Genomic DNA, 22,515 nt, shown 5'->3' with positions numbered 1-22,515 from the left:
AGTACCTCTTGTCATTACATCTAGTGTCCTGGTGGTGGTAATGAAAACCAGGGCCACTCACTGAAGGTGGTTGTGGAGTATCCTCAGCTTGCCCCCGCTCCCCCCAGCAGCATGGACCCAGGGCAGTTGCCTCATAAGACTGGCCTAGGTCACAGGGTTGTTATGAAGAAGAAAATAATGTATATTGTCCTGAGCTCCTCCAGAGGAAGGAAGGAATAAAAACATTTTAATCAAACAAAGCACAAAACCAGAGTTTAGGGAAAACATCCATGGAATAAAGTAACATCCAAAGATTATTTTTCCCTGAAAAATTTGACTGAAGTTCTTTATTGAGTTTAAGGTAACAATTTCAGAATCAGAATAATGTAGAATATGCTCAAAAACCATGTGAAGTCACAGTCATAAAAAGTTCAGTCCTCTGGGAAATTGGTGTTGGCAAGAAATGAAATGAACCTTGCACTGCTAACCAAGGGCCAAAGCAGATGATACTGGGAGAACTGTGTCCAGAACTTTTCACCATTTCTAAAACTCATATAGCTCCACACCCTAAGCACTTCTAACCACAAATGATGAAAATCTACAGCTATTTTTGTTCCTGTATGATCAGCACACTTTTAAACCAGAAAAATAGCTAACAATTTTATTCGAAGTCATAAAACAGAGAACAGTTAGTGGAACAAATAACTATTTCAAAACCAAATGAAGGGGGAGTTATTTTAGTAGTTAGAACAAAACATTGCAAAGCATTAACAGGTTCTCACATCCCCTGGTCCAGAAAAAGACATCTGCTTCTATTGAGGCAAGAACTATTGTCAGTGTATGAATAGTGCTGAAACCAATACTTCTGTCCATCTCCTAACCTAATTGTGTTTGTTCTTTTCTCAATCACTGACTGCTGCTACTTACAAGGGCAAGAAAGCGCACAGCATGATCTCCCATTATGCCTTCTGCATTTCTGAGTGTAACAGGAGAAAGCAGTAGAGGAGAAATGAGGGTAAGAGGGAAGAGCTGCAACTTGTGGTGGTGGCTAGGTCAATCTGCTGCACCATGTAGTCTGGGCCTGAGAAGCTTAAATTCAAGGACATTTTGTACAGTTCTTTTATCTCAAGAACTAACTTTAGCTCGGGAAATGATTTCATTCACAAAGCTGTTGTTCTTTGCCAAGACTTCATCTTTGAGCTGCTTCAGCTGGGCTCTGACTTGGTGCTCAGACAAGTCTTTCAGTGGCATTGCATTCACCTTCGAAAGAAAATCCTGGATTATTTTTTCACCTTCCTGAAATGATTAAAAAAAATCAGATTTTGATTATGTCCCACTCCACCACCCAAATTATTTTACAGGATACATTAGCCACAGATTTTCAACACATACAAGAAATATTTTATTGGAAGATGACATATCGCTTTGCCTTTGCCCTGAGGCAGCCCTGCCAAGTAGAGGAAATTCAGTCTATCAAACCAATCAATGTTTCATTCTGTGACCCATTTTGTTTTATTTTGAAATCTTAGTCAATGAATGAAAGCTGTTAAATTAGCAACTGCCCAGGTGACATCTTCTATTCAAGGAGCATTGGCTTCCAAGCCTCATCACCGATAGGCATTTCACATTCAATACTTGTCAGCCTGCTAATGTGTTTTTTAAACTGTGCAATTAAGCCAAAAGCCTGTTTCAACATCAGCTTCTAAACTGAACAGGCCACACCATGAAGATTATAACCATAAACACATACACACAGAGAGCACAACAGTGCTATCCATAGCCATAACTAAGTTTCCCCACATACAGAAAAATGTAAAGCCTACAAAATGGAAGGAAGGGCTCCCAAAAGAGACAGCATGCACTGCCAAATAATCCTAAACAGAGAAAATACAGGTTCTATCAGGTGACTCCTAAGCAGAAGGGAAGCCAGCCTTTTGTTCCTCTTATGCTGTGTACAACATGAGGAATTAAGGTTCCTCACCCTCCTTCCTCCCCAAGGAAAAGTGTTGAGCAGCTTTCATCAGAATGTGAGAGGTTGCCAGAAGAAGGAGCACAGCCTCTGCCTAGTTAGTCTCCCCACAGCCCTATGCAGTGTCAAGCATGTTTCTTGGCTACTCTCCTGCCCGGAAGAATTACAAATCCATCAAATGGATTTTCCCTCCCACATGATTCCTCACAGATCATATACATCTAGATGCTGACTGCAAAAGCTGTAAGCAAAGATTGCTTTGCAAACTGAAGTCTGAGAACTTGTGCAAACTACTTGGTACTACACAGAGAGGCATAAAGAGCGCGAGTTTTGTGTTTTTGCAGTTTTCTCCCAATCTAACTGGAAGTCCAGATCTATTTATTCAGCACACTGGGAACAACTGGATCAACTTTTTTTTTTTTAAAGAGTGGAACTGGCATTCACAGGGCAGGGTAGTAAGAAGTCAGAAGTACTTATGGATCCATTTTTGTGGTTTGAAATCAGGTTGGTAGAGTGGCTAAGACAGACTTTTATTGTTTGGTTCACAGCTCTCTTCTTTCTTAAGATTCAGCCAACCTCGACACACTAATCCATGCTTCTGTAACCTAGCCACTGGACTACAGTAACATGCTCTACAATGGACTGTCCTTGGAGATGCCTCAGAATATCCCAATGACTCAGAATGCAGCAACCCAATAACTGGCAGGGGCTAGTCAATGAGCATATATCTCATCTGTTTAAAACACCAATACTGGGTGCGAGTTTGCTTACAAGTTCAATTCAAGGAGCTTTAAAGTCTTTTATGGCTTAGTATCCACTTATCTGAAAGACCATTTCTCTCCATATGTTTCTGCATGCACCAACCAAACTGTCCTGGTTACCACAAACAAGTTGTTCCTCTGCTTAAGGTACCCATTTGGCTTCTACTACAGCCTGTTCCTTGTCCACAGTGGTTCCCATCCTGTGGAACAGGATCCCGGATGGGGGGGGGGAGAGGGACGCCATCTTCAAGATGTGCTGTACGGCTATTTTATTTGTAACAGGGATTGAAACTGCAGACATTTCTTGAGGAGGGTTAATGTGGGTCTCTTGTATTTTATATGTTTTAAGTTCGGGATTTTAAACCTGAGCCACAAGGGAAGGACAGAATATTTTAAATATATCCATTAGCTTGCCGCCTTCTAGTTTCTAATACCTTGATCAATTGCTGACTAATGATTGCAATTGCTGTGGATTTCTAATGAAGGAAGATGTGTAATTTCAGCAGCTACTGAAATATTCAACAAAAGCAGTCTACAAGCCTCTTGATCTCTCTTTTCTAAATAATCCAGCAACAATCAAGGGATCAAGCTGCAAGTGTATAGCTTTTGTTTGGATGACAATACATAAGAGACAAGACCAAGAGGGTTGTTTGTAGCAGCATCTATGCTACAGATGGAAGAAATTCTGATTGATCTGCACCACATTTCCATCTGTTACAAATTCATATGAACTTGTCTGGGGATAATTATGGAAGTTTATACTAATTTAAATTGTGTTTCTCCCAAGGACAAACATAATGAATAACTCCATTAACTGAATATGCAACCATGTTTTATCTGTACTTAAGGTCTAATTTCTTTTCCCTTCTGCATTTAAATAAGGAACAGAGTGGAAGGAATTCACAACACCAGAAGGAAATAAAAACCAGGGGTATACAGTAAAAGAATCCTGGGTACAGTATTCCCCCCAACACACACTTTTGGACTACTAACGTTAGCACATACAGAGCTCCAGAGTGCTGGTTCTAACTTTCAAAGGCCTGCCTATCTGAAGGACTGGCTTATAGTTGTTGTTTCTTATAACTGGCTTATTTTACAGTTTATTGTCTTAAGGTGGGATATAAATGCTTTAATGACAAACAAACAAATCTATGAACGGCTGTATCGGCTGTTGTTTACTGGGTTGGCTTTTGTATGCAGCCAAAAATGATATAAAAGTCAGGATGTAAGTGGAATAAAATGAATTTTTTACTTCATTTTGTCAACGAAGATCCTGTGAATTTAGAGGGAGGTATTTGTGAGTTTTCTGCATTGTGCAGGGGGTTGGACTAGGTGACCCTGCAGGTCCCTTCCAACTCTATGATTCATTTATAGTTCCATCTTCCTTATTAAAACTCAAGGCAGATGATAGAACTAGAAAGCAGTGCAATAATAAACCAGGTTGATACATACAATAAACCATGCAATGAAATTGATTTCATCTTTCTAGCCCAAGCCTGGCTTTTCCTCTGAGGCTAGAATAACTAGAGTTTCAGCAGGATGTGGGTACAGATTGAAATGACGGCTGAAGATACCCCCAGCCTGGTGCTGTTGCAAGGAACAGCTATCAAGCTATGGTTCCATGATTGAGTTCTAAGCCTAACACAGTTAGAGCTGAGAGTGTTGCCCTACAACACTCCCCCCGCCCTGCACTGCAGTGGCCTGGCACAGCTTCTATAGTACATGCAAAAGAAGAGCAAAAATGGCAGGGACCAAGAGAAGATTTTTTTTGGGGGGGGGGTGCAGAATGGAGGAAGTGAGGGTGGATGAGACAAAGGAGGAAGGATAAATTTTAGGCAAGTGAACCAAGAGAGGGGTGACGTAGGTGAAAAAACACTGACCATGCTACCATGGACACTTGTTTATCCAATGACAGCGCAAAATCCAACCACATTCAAAACTCTTTATAGAGTCTACAGCTGTCAACTGGACACTATCGAGACTCTGGAGTGACCCTCCAGCCAGTATCTCAATCTTTCCCAGTCACATGACCTCCATCTTGGATGAATTCAACTTCATCTGACTTTGATGGATCAGTGGTTTGATTCAGTATAAGGTAGAATTCAAGACTCTGTGTATTCATATTACAGTCTCATTGGCACTTATCATAGAATCAGAGTTGGAAGAGACCTTCAGACTCATCTAATCCAACCCCCTGCACAATGCACAAAATTCAAATACCTCCCCCACCACACAAACCTAGTGACCCGTTCCATGCCCAGAAGATGGTAAAAAAAGAAAGGGGGGGGGGGGGAGAGAAACACCCTCCAGGATCCCTGGCAAAATTGGCCTTGAGAAAAACTGCTGCCTGACCCCAAAGTGGCAAACAGCATTTTCTCAAGCAGTATTTGTTCCCTTTTCATTCGTAATGATGTATGTTAACAAACCTGCTTTTCTCTGTAGCATCTTTTGACTGCTGGTTCTTCATCTTCCTCCTGGGATGCTCCAATATGCTGGAACTCCTCTAATTCCAGAGCTTTTGCCTTTGCGTTCTCTATCACATGTTTTGGAAAGGCAGCAAGCTCTGCTATGTGGATTCCAAAACTCTGGTCACAAGGCCCTGGAAGAAGCATAATTGGTTTTAATTCTCAAAAGAATGTGCTTGAAAGGGATGCCAATCAAATTTAGCCCCTCCCAAAGAACACTCTTCTAAGCTACCAACTGGAATTCTAGGGAGATTGGAAATCAGCAAATTTGAAACTTGGATCTTATTCCGTGGTTTTCAGGCTATGTCATAGCAAACATCCTGAAGTAGTAATAAATTAGGAAATTGGGACTGCACTGCAACAGAAAGGATTCTGAAGACAGCAACTGCTGACAACCAGTGCAAAGCCTCTTAATCCACAAATTGCATATTCTGCTGCTGCCTCCAGCCATGCTTATACTGCCCAGACTTAATGCATACCTATGATTAAGTTTTCTTTAAACATACATGTGTGCCAAGAAGTGGAAGGGCATGGTTAAGCTATGAGGGTTAAAAATACCATTTTCAAATGTATAAAAAGTTGCCTTTGAGGCAAGTGACTACTAAAAGTTATGGAGAAATCTAGTATATTTTTGCAATAAGTTAACCAAGATAGGCTTTCTCCATTCTGTCTCTGTGATCTCTCTCACCTTTTTTCACACGGTACAGCATTGTCAGGGTGTCTTCAGTGGTCAATGCTGTGACATGCAAGTTATTCACAGAGGGAACCTGGTCAGCAAGAGCTGTCAATTCATGGAAATGAGTCGCAAACATACAGAAAGCTCCAATTTTGGTGGCAATATATTCTGAGATAGCCCATGCCAACCCAAAGCCATCATATGTAGAAGTTCCTCTTCCCAGTTCATCAATGATTATCAACGAGTTTTCTGTAGCAGTCCTAAAAATAACAGGGTAGTATACTGTAAACAGTGTTAATCAACACTGCTCTCCAAATGAATCTCTGGGCATTCCAGTTATACTTCCCTTCTCTCTTGCAATCAGGACAAGACATCAGAAAAGGTAAGGCACATTATGGCACAGAAACTTATGCTAACATAACTGGGAGGGGGGAGAAGCCACATTTGTCAGCAGCATAAAAGGACAACAAAAATTTTTCACCCCTGCTGCTATCTGGCTAAGAGCAGCAATCAGTGATACCTTTGAGGACTAAAGCAGAACACTCAAGGGCACAGGTAGGATTGTAAGGGCGCTAAAAGCCCACAGGTGGCCAGGGACAAGTGGCGATGTTAATAGGGGCTGCACGGAGAACACAGACTAGAGGTACATCAAGCAGCTCCCTCAGCAGGAAGTTTATTTGTCAAAAACAGCAAGAGTGCCACGATATGCATGAGCAACAGCAGAGGAGACAGAAGCTCTAAAAATAAAACCTTCCCACAAAGCAATATCATCTAGGAGGAAATGACTAGGCCTGCACAAATACTAGAACTCGAGTGCACCCAATAAAATTGTTGGGAAATGGGTTCAGGAGAGACAAAAAGAAACATTTCTTTACTCAATGAGTAATTAAATTGTGGAATTCACTGCCAATTGAAGTAGTGATAACTATGAGCATCAATGGCTTTAACGGAGGGGAGCGGGAGTAGACAGACTCATGGAGGGGAGGGACCACCAGGACTCCCGGCCATGGTGATAGAAAGGTGCCTCCATCTACAGAGGCAGCAAACCTCAGAATACCAGAGCTGGGAAGCAGCATATGAGGAAAGCAGCATATTGGCTCCTATGGCCTGTTAGTTGGCTTCCTAGACCACCTGGTAAGCCATGGTGTGAAACAATAAGCTGCATTAGATGGATCACTGATCCTACAGGACTCTGTTCATGTTTGTAAATACCTGTGAGGCGTTACATGGCACATTCAACAAAAGCAAACACAGCTCTTACCTAAGGATAGAAGATGTTTCCAGCATTTCTGCCATGAAGGTAGACACCCCCTTTAACTGACTGTCTCCAGCTCCTACTCGAGCCAGTATGCTATCGACAACAGACACCTCTGCAGAGTCACAGGGCACAAAACACCCAATTTGAGCCATAAGAACAATCACACCAGTCTGACGAATGTAGGTAGATTTCCCTCCCATGTTTGGTCCTGTAGAAATATTACCATTACTATTAGCTGAAAGTAATTTTAGCATTTTAAAATTTATTTATAAAATCTAAGCAGGGGCCCATGAAGATGACTACTGGTTGGACAGGTTCATAAGAATTAGGTGGCCCTTCAGGTATGTTGGTCCCAAACCATAGAGGACTTTGAAGGTCAAGACCAGCACCTTGAATTGGGCCTGGAAACAAAGTGGAAGGCAGTGTAGGTGAGCCAAGCCTGGAGAGAAAGGGTCCCTATGACCCCCTCCAGTCAACATCCTGGCTGCAGCATTCTGTACCAACTGAAGTTTCCAAACATTAAGGGCAGCCCCACATAGAGCACATTGCAGTAATCTAATCTAGATCTAACCAGGGCATGCACCATAGTGTATGTCCAAGAAAAACTGCAGCTGGCTAATGAGTCAAAGTTGGTAAAAGGTACTCCTGGCCACAGCTGCCACCTGCTTACCTAGGAGTAGGCCTGTGTCCAAGAGCACCCCAGACTACATATCTGTTCCTTCAAGGGTGTGCAGCCCCATCCAGAATGGGTCACACCTTAAATCCCGGGTCAGACCTTCCGCCTACTATCTTGTTGGGATTAAGTTACAATTTCCTAAAATCTGTTGAAAATATTCTTATGTTTGATCCAGAAAATATATCTGAAAATGTATTTCAACTAATTCCTTACCCTCACAGAAGGACTGATGGACAACCTTTGGCAACATTCTATTGCAAATATTTTGTAATGATGACTTCAGCAAGTCACCAATTTCACCTTTACAGAATTAAACATTTGTAATGTCTTTATGCCAAATGAAAAACCTAGTGGCTGTTTGAACAGCAATGATTATTACCAAATAGAAGCTGGCCAGCAACTAAGTTTTCAAATTAGGCCATATTGTGAATCCAACAAGAAGTGAAGTGCAAGCAACATAGCTTCCCATGAATTAATATCCATGAAAGCTAGGACTCAAGAAATAAAGGATTTTTGCTTCCCAAAAATGAACAGCATCAGAGCCTTTCCTTAACCATGTAATTTAGTTGCTTCACCTGGCCTTGGCTCATGCATAAAAGTGATCAGCTGACAAGTTTAAGCAAGGAACTTGGCTAAAGGTTCTGCTGATAATCACACTGGAAAGAAAGGTATTAAGAGCATTTTGCCAACATTTCAGCTTGGGAGAAATCAGCTACTCTGACTTAATGCGCGGTGGTTGTACATATCAATAAACATGGGCCAAATGGCGAAAAAGACCCTGTACTACAAACTCAAGGTCTTTTCAAAATATTGCAGTTCCCTCTTAATGCAGCAATAGTTTTCAAGCTGTGATGTTCAAAAAGCGGAAGATCTCCAAAGTCAAAGAAATTAAAAACTGAAGAATCTCCAAAGTTCAGAAGGCCACCACAACTGGCTTGTGGAATTTTCTGTGCTAGGGGTTGGGGTGTGGAGGGAACCAAGACAGTGTTCCTGAAAGATGTTCTGAGGATGCATGAAGGCAAGATGTAAGTATCAAGCCACAGAGGTAAGTGTGCTCCTGCACAGTCACTCATGCAATCACACAAGCTGCCCAATGGCTCTTGATTCTTCTATATGTCATGAAAATAACCTCCACAAGTTTGTATGTTAAGATAAGTGCACATGGACATCAACCATTCCTCAACACTAAAAGTGGAACATATAAAGTTACACTAGCCTGAAAACGCTCATTTCCCTTATTCATAATGAAAGCCCCCCAAATGCACATACTGGTTTGGAGAAACTGAACTCCCTTTTCCTGTCTGTTTTGCAGTCTGGAAACAGAGGCTTTTAAAACATCTGTACCAAAAAATCCAAAACAAAAACCCAACACTAAAGCAACACATAAGACAGAGGAAAATAATAACATGGCATAAAAATGGAAGTATTTACCAGTAATGATGTGGAACATCACCTTGCCCTTCTCAAAGGTCACGTCATTTGGAATGAAGGCAACATCATCTTGAACTTCAATACAGGGGTGTCTTGAGCCTTTCAATATAATCCTACTCTGTCCCATTTCCAGAATTTCTGGGCGTACATAGGGCACAGGAGCCGCACTTGATGCATGAGCAAAACTGACAACTGCATCCAGCTGGGCTATGACTTCACTCAGAAACTGTATGGGGTCCTTGTATCCTGGGAAATGGGAAGTATATTTAAGTGTATCTTTCCAACATGCAGAAATCCAGAAGGTATCACACATTGTTAATCTAGAAACCTCTTCTTATGTGTTTCCATATTTCAGGTGACAATTTGATAGGTGATGTGGGAACAGACAGGATGCCTTTAGTTGCTACACAGAAGCTGAAAAATTACCATTTCCTATGAAGCTCTAGGAAGAAGCAATTAGATTCTAAAAGCAGATTCTTTGTTTAGTTATTATACCTCCCCCAAAATGCACTGAGAATAAATGTCAGACCACCATGGAATTAGGCATTCTTAAACCAATTGATTTTAATGAATTTAAGAACACCTCACTCTTGGGGTGCTAGATCAAGGAAAAAACTTGGAAAACTACCAGCACAATTCTGCAACCCCCAACAGGGCTGTAAGTGGCCCAAGGATTTGCAAGAGTGGGCTTGACAGGTAATTCTGCCATTAAAGGCAGTAAACCTGGCCTTCCAACTCCCAGGATCAGGACCACCCATTATTTAGAGCATACACACTCCAGCTGGGGAGTGGGAGACAAGGGCTCTTTAAATGCCCCATGGGGTTGAACTAGCCTATAGATAAGAACATAAGAGAAGCCATGTTGGATCAGGCCAATGGCCCATCCAGTCCAACACTCTGTGTCACACAGTGCCCCCCCCCCAAAAAAAGGGAGATTCACAAGTAGGGCTAGAAGCCCTTCCACTTTGCCCCCCCCCCCCAGCAACAAGAATACAGAGCATCACTGCCCCAGACAGTTCCAATAATATGCTGGGGCTAATAGCCATTGATGGACCTCTGCTCCATATTTTTATCCAAACCCCTCTTGAAGCTGGCTATGCTTGTAGCCGTCACAATTTCCTGTGGCAGTGAATTCCACATGTTAATCACTCTTTGGGTGAAGAAGTACTTCCTTTTATCCGTTCTAACCCGACTGCTCAGCAATATCATTGAATGCCCACGAGTTCTTGTATTGTGAGAAAGGGAGAAAAGTACCGTATTTTTTGCACCATAAGACTCACTTTTTCCCCAAAAAAATGTGGAGGGAAAAGTGTGTGCGTCTTAAGGAGCGAATACTGCAAAAAATTCACACAAATGCCTCTAAATTCACACAAACAGCTCTAAAAACTAGGTGCATCTTATGCTCAGGTGCGTCTTATGGAGCGGTACTTCTTTCTCTACTTTCTCCATCCCATGCATAATCCTGTAAACCTCTATCATGTTACCCCGCAGTCGATGTTTCTCCAAGCTAAAGAACCCCAAGCGTTTTAATCTTTCTTCATAGGGAAAGTTTTCCAACCCTTTAATCATTCTAGTTGCCCTTTTCTGGACTTTTTCCGCTGCTATAATATCCTTTTTGAGGTGCGGTGATCAGAATTGTACAAAGTATTCCAAATGAGACCGCACAATCGATTTATACAGGGGCATTATGATCCTGGCTGATTTGTTATCAATTCCCTTCCTAATAATTCCCAGCATGGCGTTGGCCTTTTTTATTGCAATCGCACACTGTCTTGAAATGAAAATAATGCACCACAGATCAGCTAGGCCACAGAGGCCTATGCACCACAGATCAGCTAGGCCCCATACTTATTGTTCTCTCCCCCCCTTTTTTTATTCCACATGTGAGTCAGAAAGGGCATCCTTACCATTATCATTAAATATCAGGAGTATTCCAATGTATCTGGAATGACTCTCTGAAATGACAGTACTCCCAATATTTAGCAATAAGGATAAGCATGCTCTTCCCAACCTAATCAGAGATGGGCACGAACCAGGAAAACGCGGTTTGGTTCATGGAGTGCCTGGTTCACAAACCACAAGCCATCACAAACTTTCAGGGTCTAAACAAACTAGTTCAGTTTGTGACACAGTAGAATACAACCCTCCCCCCAGCATGCTAGAGACACTAAACTCAAAGGAGATCTCCAGCTGGCTCTCCTCTACCTGTCCTCCAAGTCTGGTGAGGACTGGAGTTAGGGGGTTTGAGTTTTGTCCCCCCAAAAGAAGGTGCTCCCAGGAAAGTGATTTCTGGGGAAATGTTGGCCTGATCCAACATGGCTTCTCTTATGTTCTTATGTTCAATAGAATGGACCCCCTGCAAACTACACACACTGAACACACAGGGAAGCTCACCCCGCCGCACACTCCTCCGCAATCTCTCCAATTTGGGAGCAGATTACATTTCTGGCATCCTAGTTACTGAGCCTCCCCAGTGGTGTTTCCAAGTCCATAGAATTCCACCCTCCTGGCTGCTTTGAAGTTTGGTAAACATCATAATTGAGTGGAGACAGTCTGTCTGGAAATTTAACCATTCATGAACCCCCACAAATAATGTCAAAGTTCATGCCAGGTACTTTGCCTGTCAAGAATGCTCTTGCCATGAAATGTATGCTGACCTGTAACCTCAACTATGTTCCTCTGCCTTATAGTAACTCTGCTTTCTTTCAGCTTAGCTCCTATCTCTGGCATTCCTTTGAAACCATCATGTAGCCTCTATCGCCTTTTGCTCAAAGCCAAGATGTCTCGTTCACAGTGAATCGCTTGCACCTACGGAAAAAGGGGTGCTTGTGGAAAAAGAACTTTGGCGGGATGGAATACTTTTGGTGCTTAATGTTTACATTCATGTAATGGTTGCTTGAAGGGTATATGTAGGGGCTCGATGGCCCGCCAAGAGCAGCTTTAGCAACGTCCATCTAGCCTGTCATGTTGCTCTCAATAAACTGATCTCTTGAACCCATTTGAGTCGTTTAATGGGGAAGAACTTGCAGGAGCTGACACTGTCAAGAACTTCACTCTGTGAACTAGGCAAAATCTATTAACTTTAGATCATGAGCCACTTCACACCCATCCCTACTCCTAATAAGGACTTAAAACAGCTTTTCTAGTGCACACTTTCTACACACCACTGCCTAACTGGCGGTTAAAAAACTGTATCTGGCTATGCATATTTCTTCTGCTATTCTACTTGTGTTACTGAGTGGTTTTACTGATTACTGTTTTCATAAATGTTGGATACCAATTTTAAAATATACTGCCTGTTTTGTGTATTTTAAAATATACTGCCTGTTTTGTGTATTTGTCTTTTCCCCCAGCAGAAATTATGGCTTTATGAAGGTTTTAAGTAAACAACAAATAAGATCACCTTTCAACAAAATGTTCTGGGAAGGCTATGCTAAGGAAACTTCACTTTTTTAAGGATACCCACTGCCAATTACTGAAACACAATTAATTTGCAGAATGGATGCATCTTCCTTCACAACAGCAACTCACAACAGTCTAAGAACTTCATGTGACACTTGGAGTTCCATGAATAGAGATTCCAGTGTTTCATTTCCTGAAAAACCAGGCACTCATGACCTAATTCAGACCGAGACTGCAGCGCTGTGAGCCGGTTAAGCCTTCTGATCTGAATGGTCTTGGTGAGCTTCTATTTACCCCACTAGATATAAGGCTACTGATTCAGATACTTGTAGGTTCATCCCAATGAGTCAACAGAAACTCATTCAGGCCAGGGTGGGGAAAATGCCAGAGGAGGAAAGCTCAAGCCTCTCCTCCACTCAAAGCACAGTTCTCATCTGAATCAGGGGGCCTACGTGCCTGATTTGTCAAGAAAAACAAATACTGGAAGCTCCATTCATAGAACTTCCAGATTCATGTGCAGATTAACCCTTCCAGGTGGGATCTGTAAAAGAGAAATGTGTGCATCTTTTTTCAGGGAAACCCAGATTCCACTCAAAGATCCACAAGCCTTAAACTAGCAAAGAAACACAAGACAAAACAGCCCAAGCCACTCTATTTTTACCAGGCCTTTTCACCACAAAGGCCCTCCAGGGAGTTAACAGTGAAAGAAGATCCTTTAAAACTAATACAATTATGAAATGCAGAATGAATTATAGCCATTAAAATAACATTAGGCAGCAGAGACAGAAATAAAACTCTTTTGTCTTCTGCAATCACAAACCTGCATAGAACCTTAACTGACTGCAGATTACAAAAGGAGCTCCCAGAAGCTTCTGCATGTACAAACTGCCCATTCAGACATGGGCACTGTAACAATAAACTGTTAACAAGCAGCCTGCCTACATGAACCGGTGACTAACACTGGGCACTATATATTATTCCTAGCTGTGCAATGGATTGATGCAAATATTTTAAGCACTCTGAATGTCAATATGCTCATGATTCTGAGTTTATTTGCAGAGACATGAAGTATGTCAACTGTCAGGTTATACACCACATTAACACTTAGAAAATCCATTTCACAAGCACATACCAGGGAAATTCTCTGTTGTGTGTTTTAGTATTCTGGCTGGAAAGGTTGTTCTAAACTAAAATCTATTACTATCTCATTGCACAGCTAAAAGACAGTGGTAAAAGAGCAATATCCAATTAAGCCACTCTAATTCCAGCTTGTTCTCTGAATCACTGGTTCCTTCCAACACTGAATATATAAATCAATTCATATATCTTTCACAGACGTTCTATTTCAATCTTAAGAGGATGGCATATCCTCCCCTCCCCATTTAGATTTTCATTCCCACAACAAATTGTTCATTTTACAGCATGAAGGCAAAGCTAAACTGTGCAAGCATCTGCCCAGATGTTTCAAGGCCAATTTCTACATTTAAACAACTATTGGAAATACAGTTGTTCAGCATTATTCCAGGAGATTTTTAAAACACCCATTAACATGTTCCTTGAGATTATGTTGGCAATATTGCTATCCCTACAAAAAACCAAAAGGGTTCTTCTGAAACTACCACCAGACATGTCAGGGTGATGGCTGGGAGGTACAGATTTAGATTTAAACTGAGGAAACCCACATTCCATGCTCTGCTCGGTCATAATGTTGGGGGGGATGATCTTGCAGTAATCATTCTTTAAGTACAGTTCTTCTCACAGAACTCTAAGGAGCATACTGGGAGGAGAGAAAACCACACACACTGGCCCCAATCTCCACAGAGGAGAGACAGGATAAACATGTGGTGAAGCATCTAGCAATGCTTTCAAGAATTTAAGGGAGAAAACACTGGGAAACCAGACACTTACTATTGCAGAAACTGGATAACAGCAACTGAAACTCTGAGCAAGTTGTAACTGCCATTTTTCTGGAGGGGCTGTGGCTATTGCATCAGTGCTTAAGTTCTCGTGGCCTTTTCTTACAAGCCCAGGGAAATGCTGATTGGTGCTTTGGGGTCAGTCAGCAATTTTTCTCTAGATCAGTTTGGCAAGGCATCCTGGAGGGTGGTTTTTTTGCCATCTTCTGGGTCACTGGGGATGTTTTTTGGGGGAAGGTATTTGTGAAGTTCCAGTATTGTACAGGGGGTTGGACTAGATGACTCTGAAGGTCCCCTCCAACTCCATGATTCTATGATCTCTGAAATATCACAGTATCCTTTACAGGATGCAAACAAAACAGTTTATGAATGGATCCAGACCGGCAGCTTGGGCGCATGGGAGGTGTCCCAAATAGGGTTGGCTCAAAATTGAGTGGCTGAAGTCCATCCACACGCTCTCCCACAAAGCCCCCGCATCCCATGCGGGATGCATTTCAGCGTGGTCAGACGGTTGTCGTGCACCATCTCCATAGCTTGGCTGGGGCTTCTTTTTCCCATTTATTTATTGATCATGCACATGTGTGCCCATGCGCTTGGAAGCAATGCTTTAAAAAAAAAGCCAGAAGCAGCTTAGGGCGGCCTGGCAGGTTCACACCACCAATGTGCCTTGCATATGCACTCCAGTGTTCAGACACCTGCTGAGGCAGATGCTGTGTGGCTCAAAAATTTACTACCACTTCGGAAGTGGTAGCTTTTTGAGCCACAGCAGAGAGGACGGGGTGAGTATGGGAGTGGGACGGGCAGCAGATGTGTGCGTTTGGATTTGATTTTTTTTTATCTGTCTGCAAGCCGTACCTGTGTGTGTGAAGTGCTGTTCTGGATCCAGCCAATCACTGTCTAATTGTTCCTTATTCCTAAATGAAATGAAACTCAAGTCCTGCATTTGATCACTTTATCTTCCCTTCAACAGCTTCACCCATGATAGGAATATAAATTGTAAGCTCCATGGGACAGGGGCCTGTCTTTCTGTTTACACTGCTTTCTAAAGGGCCATTACAGGTCAGGCAACAATAAAAATGCAATCCAATCAAGAAAAAGAAACCAAGTCAATTCTGCAACGTTAACACTAGAACATGTGCAAACTAAAAATGAAAAGATGAATTGTTAACAATCAATTTGTTCATTTCATTAAACAGATTTAAAACAGGGACTTAATACAAGCTTTTCATTAAGAGCTGTCATCTGTGAAATTGTTTCTGTGCTGACTCAACTGCCTACATAGCTTCCTGGATTCAAGACTTGTTCGCACAAGTCACCACAGACAGCCAATATGGTGTAGTGCAGGGGTGTCAAACTCATTTGTTATGAGGGCCGGAGCTAACATAAATGAGACCTTGTTGGACTGGGCCATGTGTGTCATAAAATGTAATGCCAGGTAGCAGAGATATAAACTTTATAAAGGACACAGAAAACACAAAGATTTCTTTAAAATTTAAAAGATTAGGACTCTTGAAATATTTTGTTTATTTAACAGTTTCTGGTAACTCTTGCTCTGAATTATTGCATCAAAATCTGGAGACAATGTATGTGCTGTAGCAATCTTGAGTATGCTGTTCAGGTATTGTTCAGATGTAAGCTGCAAACCTACTTTTGATTACAGAAATCTCATGGTCAATGATTTGAGCCTATGACCCAGGGGAAAACATGAAATGGCTGGGCACTGTGAGCTTTTGTACATAAGCTGCTTCGTGTGCTGGTCAGCCAATGAAGAAAAGAGAGACTTTGCTTTGTAGGCTCCTGTGCGATTGAACAAGCCTGGCAAAGCAAGTTGTGATGCAGAAGGAAGCGAGAGAGAGAGAGAGAGAGAAGGAAGCAAATGACAATGAGATGCTCGCAGGCCTGATAAGAGCCCTCCAAGGGCCTGATCTGGCCCTCAGGCCACATTTGACACCCCTGGTGTAGTGGTTAAGAACAGAGAACTCTAATCTGGAAAACTGGGTTTGATTGTCTATTCCTCCAACTGAAGCTTGCTGGATGACCTTGGGCCAGTCACAGTTCTCTCAGAACTCTTTCAGCTTCAGCTATCTCACAAAGTGCTTGGTACTGGGAGAGGAATAGAAGGCAACCATAAGCCGCTTTGAGACTCCTTGGGGTAGAGAACAGCAGGGTATTAAAACCCTACTCTTCTTCATGAACAGGCCCCTGCACAATTTTCTCCATCACGAAGAACTCGTCTGTTCTGATTCATTGTTCTGGAAATCCCCATACCACATCAAATCTCCATGTGATCCACATGTGAAGTTATAACATATGAATGTCTTGCTGAAAGAAGGCAGTTACAAACAAAGACAAAAAGGTAGGTTACTGTGTCAAGAGCAATGGCTTTTTAACTAAATAATTTGATCTAGCAGATGTGGGGATAAGAACATTTCCCCTTCTTTTAATATCTCCATGTATGAGGCACATTAATAATCTAGTATCTAAGCAGAACTGACCCCAATTAAGTTATAGCTGTTTTTCCAATGAGACCCCAATTTAATCTAAAAATGAAATTATGTATAAAAATGGGTAAAAAATATATAGATATTATATCCAGGGTCTATTTTTCTCCAGTGTTGATTTCTATGAGATCTGAGATCCCAGATACCTTAAACATGCAGCTCCAGCTCAAACCTTCCAATTGTATATTTAAAAAAAAGAACCACTAACATCCTCACATTCTAACAGCTGCATGAAGATAAAAATAACTGTGTAATGATTGAAATTTGCCACCAGGTTGAGAGTCATTTGAATTTCCTACAATACCCTTGAGCATCCAGTTCATAATTTCCCTGACACAATGGCCCTTATAATGAAACCTTGAGTTAAATAATAATAATAATAAAGTTGGCAGAGTGAGGTTGTGAACAATCAACCCACTTACTTTGTAGATGGATACATAAAATATGAGACTGAAGGAAGGACAAGGAACATTTTAGATTGATAAAGCTTTTATTTGGAAAGGCAGTAATTTTTTAACCAGAATACAAGTCCCTAAGAACATGCTTGCTTCATTCACACGAAAATCACCACCTCCTGTTAGAAGAATTTTTTCATGGGATCCAACCCACAGCATTTGGGCTTACTCCTCTGTGGTAAATGGTACAACAGCAAATTGTGGTGTACCAAGATTTTTTTTTTGGGGGGGGGGGATGATCATATTTGAACATGCAGGTTGATGCTGCTATGTAGAGTTGGGGGATGCAGACCCCAAATGTAAATATTGCTTTGGAAAGAGGCCTTAAATGTGTATACAACTGACTGCAATCCCTACATCGTTGAAGGATGCTTAATATGTGATGTTCCTCCATATGCCTCATCACTTCTATATAAGGAAACACTTGTGCGTAGATTGTACACTATTTCAGGAAATGTGCATACTTCTATGTTTCAGTGTGCCAATACACTGAAAAGACACAGCTTCTTCCTATATATTCATATAGCAAAACAAACATATATGTTCTTCATACGTAACAACTTAATCCTGTCCGGCATTTCTCATCAATGTAGGAAAAAGATTTATGTATGCTACAGCCATGATATCCACCTGGATCTCACCTGAGAATTCTTACTGCATGCTAGACTGACAACTGAAGTTGAGAGGCAGTAGCTTGCCTCAGCCACTCATAAAATTCATGATCTGATATTAGGTGCCTCAGTTTTAAGAACAATTCTCTGCCTGTCTCTATTTAAAGTTAGTTGTGCAATCACAGTCACAAAAGATACCAGCACAATCCAAAATTTTACTAACCTGCATACTTATATACCTATGTTAGTTACCTATGTTAGTTATGTAAGGGGGGTGGGGTTTGTAAAGCTTTTCTAACTGCTCACTTGGAAAGATCTTGCTCTTCACAGGTAAATAAGAAAATGGCTATTAAACTAGTGATACTAGTGATACTAGTTGAGTGATACTCTATAAGCTTTTAAAAGACACAGGTCGTTTTCGCACTCACCTTCCGCTGGCACGACCCCCCTCTTCACCGCGCAGGATCTGCGCGGATTTCGCACTAAACGCTGCGGAGCAGCCAGAAAAGCCGGAAGCTCCCGGCGCAAAAGCCTCTCAAACTGAAACCGCCAAAAAGCAGTTTGGCGTTTGCGCGGCTTTTGCAACGGGAGCTTCCGGCTTTTCTGGCTGCTCCGCAGCGTTTAGTGCGAAATCCGCGCAGATCCTGCGCGGTGAAGAGGGGGGTCGTGCCGGCGGAAGGTGAGTACGAAAACGACCACAGTGACATTTAAATAGGCCCACTCCTTCCCCTACATATGCTGATTTTTGCATTTAAATGGCTGGAATCAAAAGGACCGAGGACTTATTGGGCAAGCTGTGAAAATCCAGTATCAGTTGCTGAGACCATCATGAGCTAGTGTCCTTCAGGGTCAGCCTAGTTCCACTGATGGTAAACACACGTGTTTTTTTGGGGGGGGGGGGAAGGTTGTATATATACACTCAATACTAGTTGAGTGATACTTGGGGAGCCAGTCAGCAATTTTTCTCCAGGCCAGTTTAGAAAGAGATCCTGGAGGTTTTTGTCATATTATGGGCATGGAGCAGGGAGTCACTGGGGATGTGTGTGTGTGGGGGGGGGGAGGTATTTGTGAAGTTCCTGCATTGTGCAGGGGATTGGACTAGATGACCCTGGAGATCTCTTCCAACTCTATGACTCAAGTGTTCTTTATAAAGTTAACACTCTCTCTCAGTTTTTAAAGAAAATACAGGTGACAAGAAAAAATAAAAAGAAGTATCTCATCTCACTCAAAGCTATTGTATCTTCATGGATACCTCTCTGCATTTGCCACAAGGCTATTCCGATGTACACTTGCCATGTTACATTGTTTGGAACAGCATGTACCTTAAGTTACAGGGCCCAAAAGCCTGGGCAGCCACTAGACCTGAACACTTATACAATATGGAAAAGAATATTCCAAGAGAATGTAATATGGAAAAGAATATTCCAGCAAACATTTCTATTTGTTTATATTGCTGCCTTATTCATGCTTATTGTTGCTTACTCATCAGTTCCCTGCCACAACAACTCTGCTACCTGCAAGGAAAACTAACAGAAGGTAATCCTGGACTGAAATATTTATAAACAAAAAATCTCTTTATGGGCACTGTTTTAGGATACTTATGGTTGCAGATAGGGAAGGGCATGAACCTCGTCACAAATCTAATTTCATGATGAACATCGCTGGTTTGTGGCTGGAGGTTCATGCCCATCCCCATCCACGACCCTCCCTTGACCATTCCTTGACCCTCCATGTGGTTTCAGAGATTTGTAGGGTTCATGTTGGGAAGCGGAGGGGAACAAGAGGGACAGCTGAAATGGTTTGCATCTATTTCAGCCTAACAGCTATTTGCTATCCCTTTTGCTCTTCCCAACCCTCCAAGCATTCCCTTTAAATTGCTTTTGCAAGATCTCCACACACACACGCACACCTCCATTCTGCTAGCCTTGGAGAGCTGCTGTCAGCAGAAAGGAGGGGGGAAGATCTCAAATCTTCCACTGAACCTCACAAAACAAAGCAGTTTAGTAAAAGGGAAGGCATGTGTGACCTCACAAACCAAGATCAACCTCCATTTCCCCTGTGCATACCAATCCCTTATTGTCAAATAAGACGCAAATAATGTGAATTTGGGGAAGTGTTAAATTATGCCAATGACAAAAAAACAGCACAAGCACATTTTAAAAGATAGAACAGGGTCTGATGTAAGCACAAGCTGGCAACCCCTGTGTGCTTAAACCCTTCTGCAGTCAGTGGCTGAGCTGCTGGAATATTATTGAAGCCCAGAGGTCACAGCTGCAGGAGCATTCACTTCAGTATCCAGAAATGAGACCCTGCTGCCCACTTGAACTGTCATAGTCTTCACCAATGGCACAAGGATTATTGGAAAAGTGTGCTGTTGAGAGGGAAGGGGACATAAAGCAATGGGAGACAGAGTTCCATATGTGGCCTCTACTGACATCTGTGCCAACTTCTGTGACTGACAGCTTCATTTATGAAGCTGATGTTGAGCTAGGTGCTGCACAGTCAGGGGGAAATCTGTGAGTGTTGAGAAAGCAAATTATATTCTGCTTGGGGGTATCACTCAGTATCTCTGCTTGTGCTCCTTAGGGAAGAAAGGAATTGAGGAGAAAAGGCAAAACTTTTCATGAATGTGTACAGAGTTCTACTCAGAATGTAAGGCTATGGTTTTGTAGCCTATCATTTCCAAGTAAGTAGGCATAGGAATGAAGCCTATATCTGCATGGAGCATTTCACTCTCAATCTTGTTTGGCTCTGAAACAGCCTTGTGAAGTAGGTCATGTTCCAATTTTAAAGACAGGACCAAGGTGGAGAGCTGACCACTTGCTTATTCCTCCACTCCCCACCCACCCCTCAATGATGCATATCAGCTTTACAAGAATGTTATTACATTCTCAGAACATCCTTTCTACTTTCAAGGATCAATACAGCCTCCCTTACCTGATGCAATGTTTATAATTTCCTTAACAATAACATCCTGAGCTTCTTCATATTCTTCTTTGTTCTTTGAGTACTCTTCCTTGAGCTGTTTCAATTTACTGCACATAAGAAACAAAAAAAAAAAACAGTTTGCAAGCTACCTTCACTCCTCTTAGATTTTCCAGGAATCAAAAAGAGTACTTTCCCCTGATCAGCCATCATTCTGAAGGGATCAGGAGCTGGGAGTGATGCACATTTTACAGACCTGTTGGAGAACTTCACACCATTCTTCTGGGTTTCCAAGACATTGTATTTCAGATTGTTCCTCAGTATTTTTTCCTCCCTGTAGGTAATCCGGAAAAAATGCCCCAATTGTGCACTGCATTCCAATTTGATGCTCTTGCCGGCTTCCAAACCTGTTCAACAGGAAGAGATGAGGGGGAAATAAAACACAAATGATAGCAGCGTTATAGACAGACAAATCAAATTTTCATTATCCCTACTCAATGACTCAAATTGGTTGGGTTCTGCTGCTTCATATTGTGCTAGGCCACCTGTTGAAAAGTTATAGTCACAAGGCTTAGAATGAGTCCTAGCAACTAGTTGGCTAGACAAGAGCTAAAGGAGTTTGAAGCAGTAGTTTTCCTTACTACAGAGATTTCTAAAACAAAGGAAAAGAAAAGGAAAGCTCCCCTGTGCAAGCACCAGTTGTTTCCGACTCTGAGGTGACATTGCTTTCACAACATTTTCACAGCAGACTTTTTATGGGGTGGTTTGCCATTGCCTTCCCCAGTCATCTACACTTTCCCCCCAGCAAGCTGGGTATTCATTTTACCAACCTCGAAAGGATGGAAGGCTGAGTCAACCTCGAGCCGGCTACCTGAAAACCCAGCTTCAGCTGGGGATTGAACTCAGGTCATGAGCGGAGTTCAGGACTGCAGTACTGCAGCTTTAACACTCTGTGCCATGGGGCTCTTTTCTTTAAAATAAAACGCCACACCAACCTGAGATTATTCCACTTGGAAGGAAGAGAGGAGACACCCAAACAGGAAAATTATTTTATTTAGGGTGACTGACGGGCCATTAGAGAGGATAAGTGAGGGTATACACCAAATATTCCATAGGAAACAAGTGCTAGACAGAATCCATTTAACTGCTTCTGCTCCCCATCTCACAACTGCTAACTTACTTACAAGTTTGCAGCAAGCCACACTCTCTTTACATCCAAGTCGAGAAAACTATGGTTTGCATCTGCCCTGTGAATCAGGATTCCAAAACCAAAAGCCAAGTACTGTTTGGAATCTTGCTTTGCAAGGTATGCATAATTACCATGTGCTATTTTGAATATAGTAGCAAACTGTGCTTTCCTATAAACCTGGAAATAACCAATTATTTCACCATGCACAACTAGAAGAGGGAGCACATGATTCAGAGAAACTGCCAGGCTTGCTACTTAACAGCAAATCACAATTTGCAGTTACATCTGAAACATACCTAGG

At 42.0% G+C, this 22,515-nt stretch overlaps 1 protein-coding gene across 1 annotated transcript in view; it reads right to left on the bottom strand.

Annotated features, from left to right (window-relative positions):
* Window positions 1–296: 296 nt before the first annotated feature.
* Window positions 297–22,515, bottom strand: part of MSH2 (mutS homolog 2) — an 88,311-nt gene continuing 66,092 nt past the window's right edge. The window contains exons 10-16 of the mRNA XM_060248842.1: window positions 21,282–21,432; window positions 21,038–21,135; window positions 9,216–9,461; window positions 7,112–7,316; window positions 5,863–6,110; window positions 5,136–5,308; window positions 297–1,275 (exon numbers count right to left, since the gene is read on the bottom strand). Coding sequence (XP_060104825.1) covers window positions 1,105–1,275; window positions 5,136–5,308; window positions 5,863–6,110; window positions 7,112–7,316; window positions 9,216–9,461; window positions 21,038–21,135; window positions 21,282–21,432 — 1,292 coding nt within the window. The 3' untranslated portion in view covers window positions 297–1,104. The remainder of the gene's footprint in view (window positions 1,276–5,135; window positions 5,309–5,862; window positions 6,111–7,111; window positions 7,317–9,215; window positions 9,462–21,037; window positions 21,136–21,281; window positions 21,433–22,515) is intronic.

Source organism: Heteronotia binoei, chromosome 1 (genome assembly GCF_032191835.1).
Source record: "Heteronotia binoei isolate CCM8104 ecotype False Entrance Well chromosome 1, APGP_CSIRO_Hbin_v1, whole genome shotgun sequence".
In the NCBI taxonomy this organism is placed as follows: domain Eukaryota; kingdom Metazoa; phylum Chordata; class Lepidosauria; order Squamata; family Gekkonidae; genus Heteronotia; species Heteronotia binoei.
The sequence above is the reverse complement of the archived record's forward strand: the minus strand, read 5'-3'. Positions and strand labels throughout refer to the sequence as shown.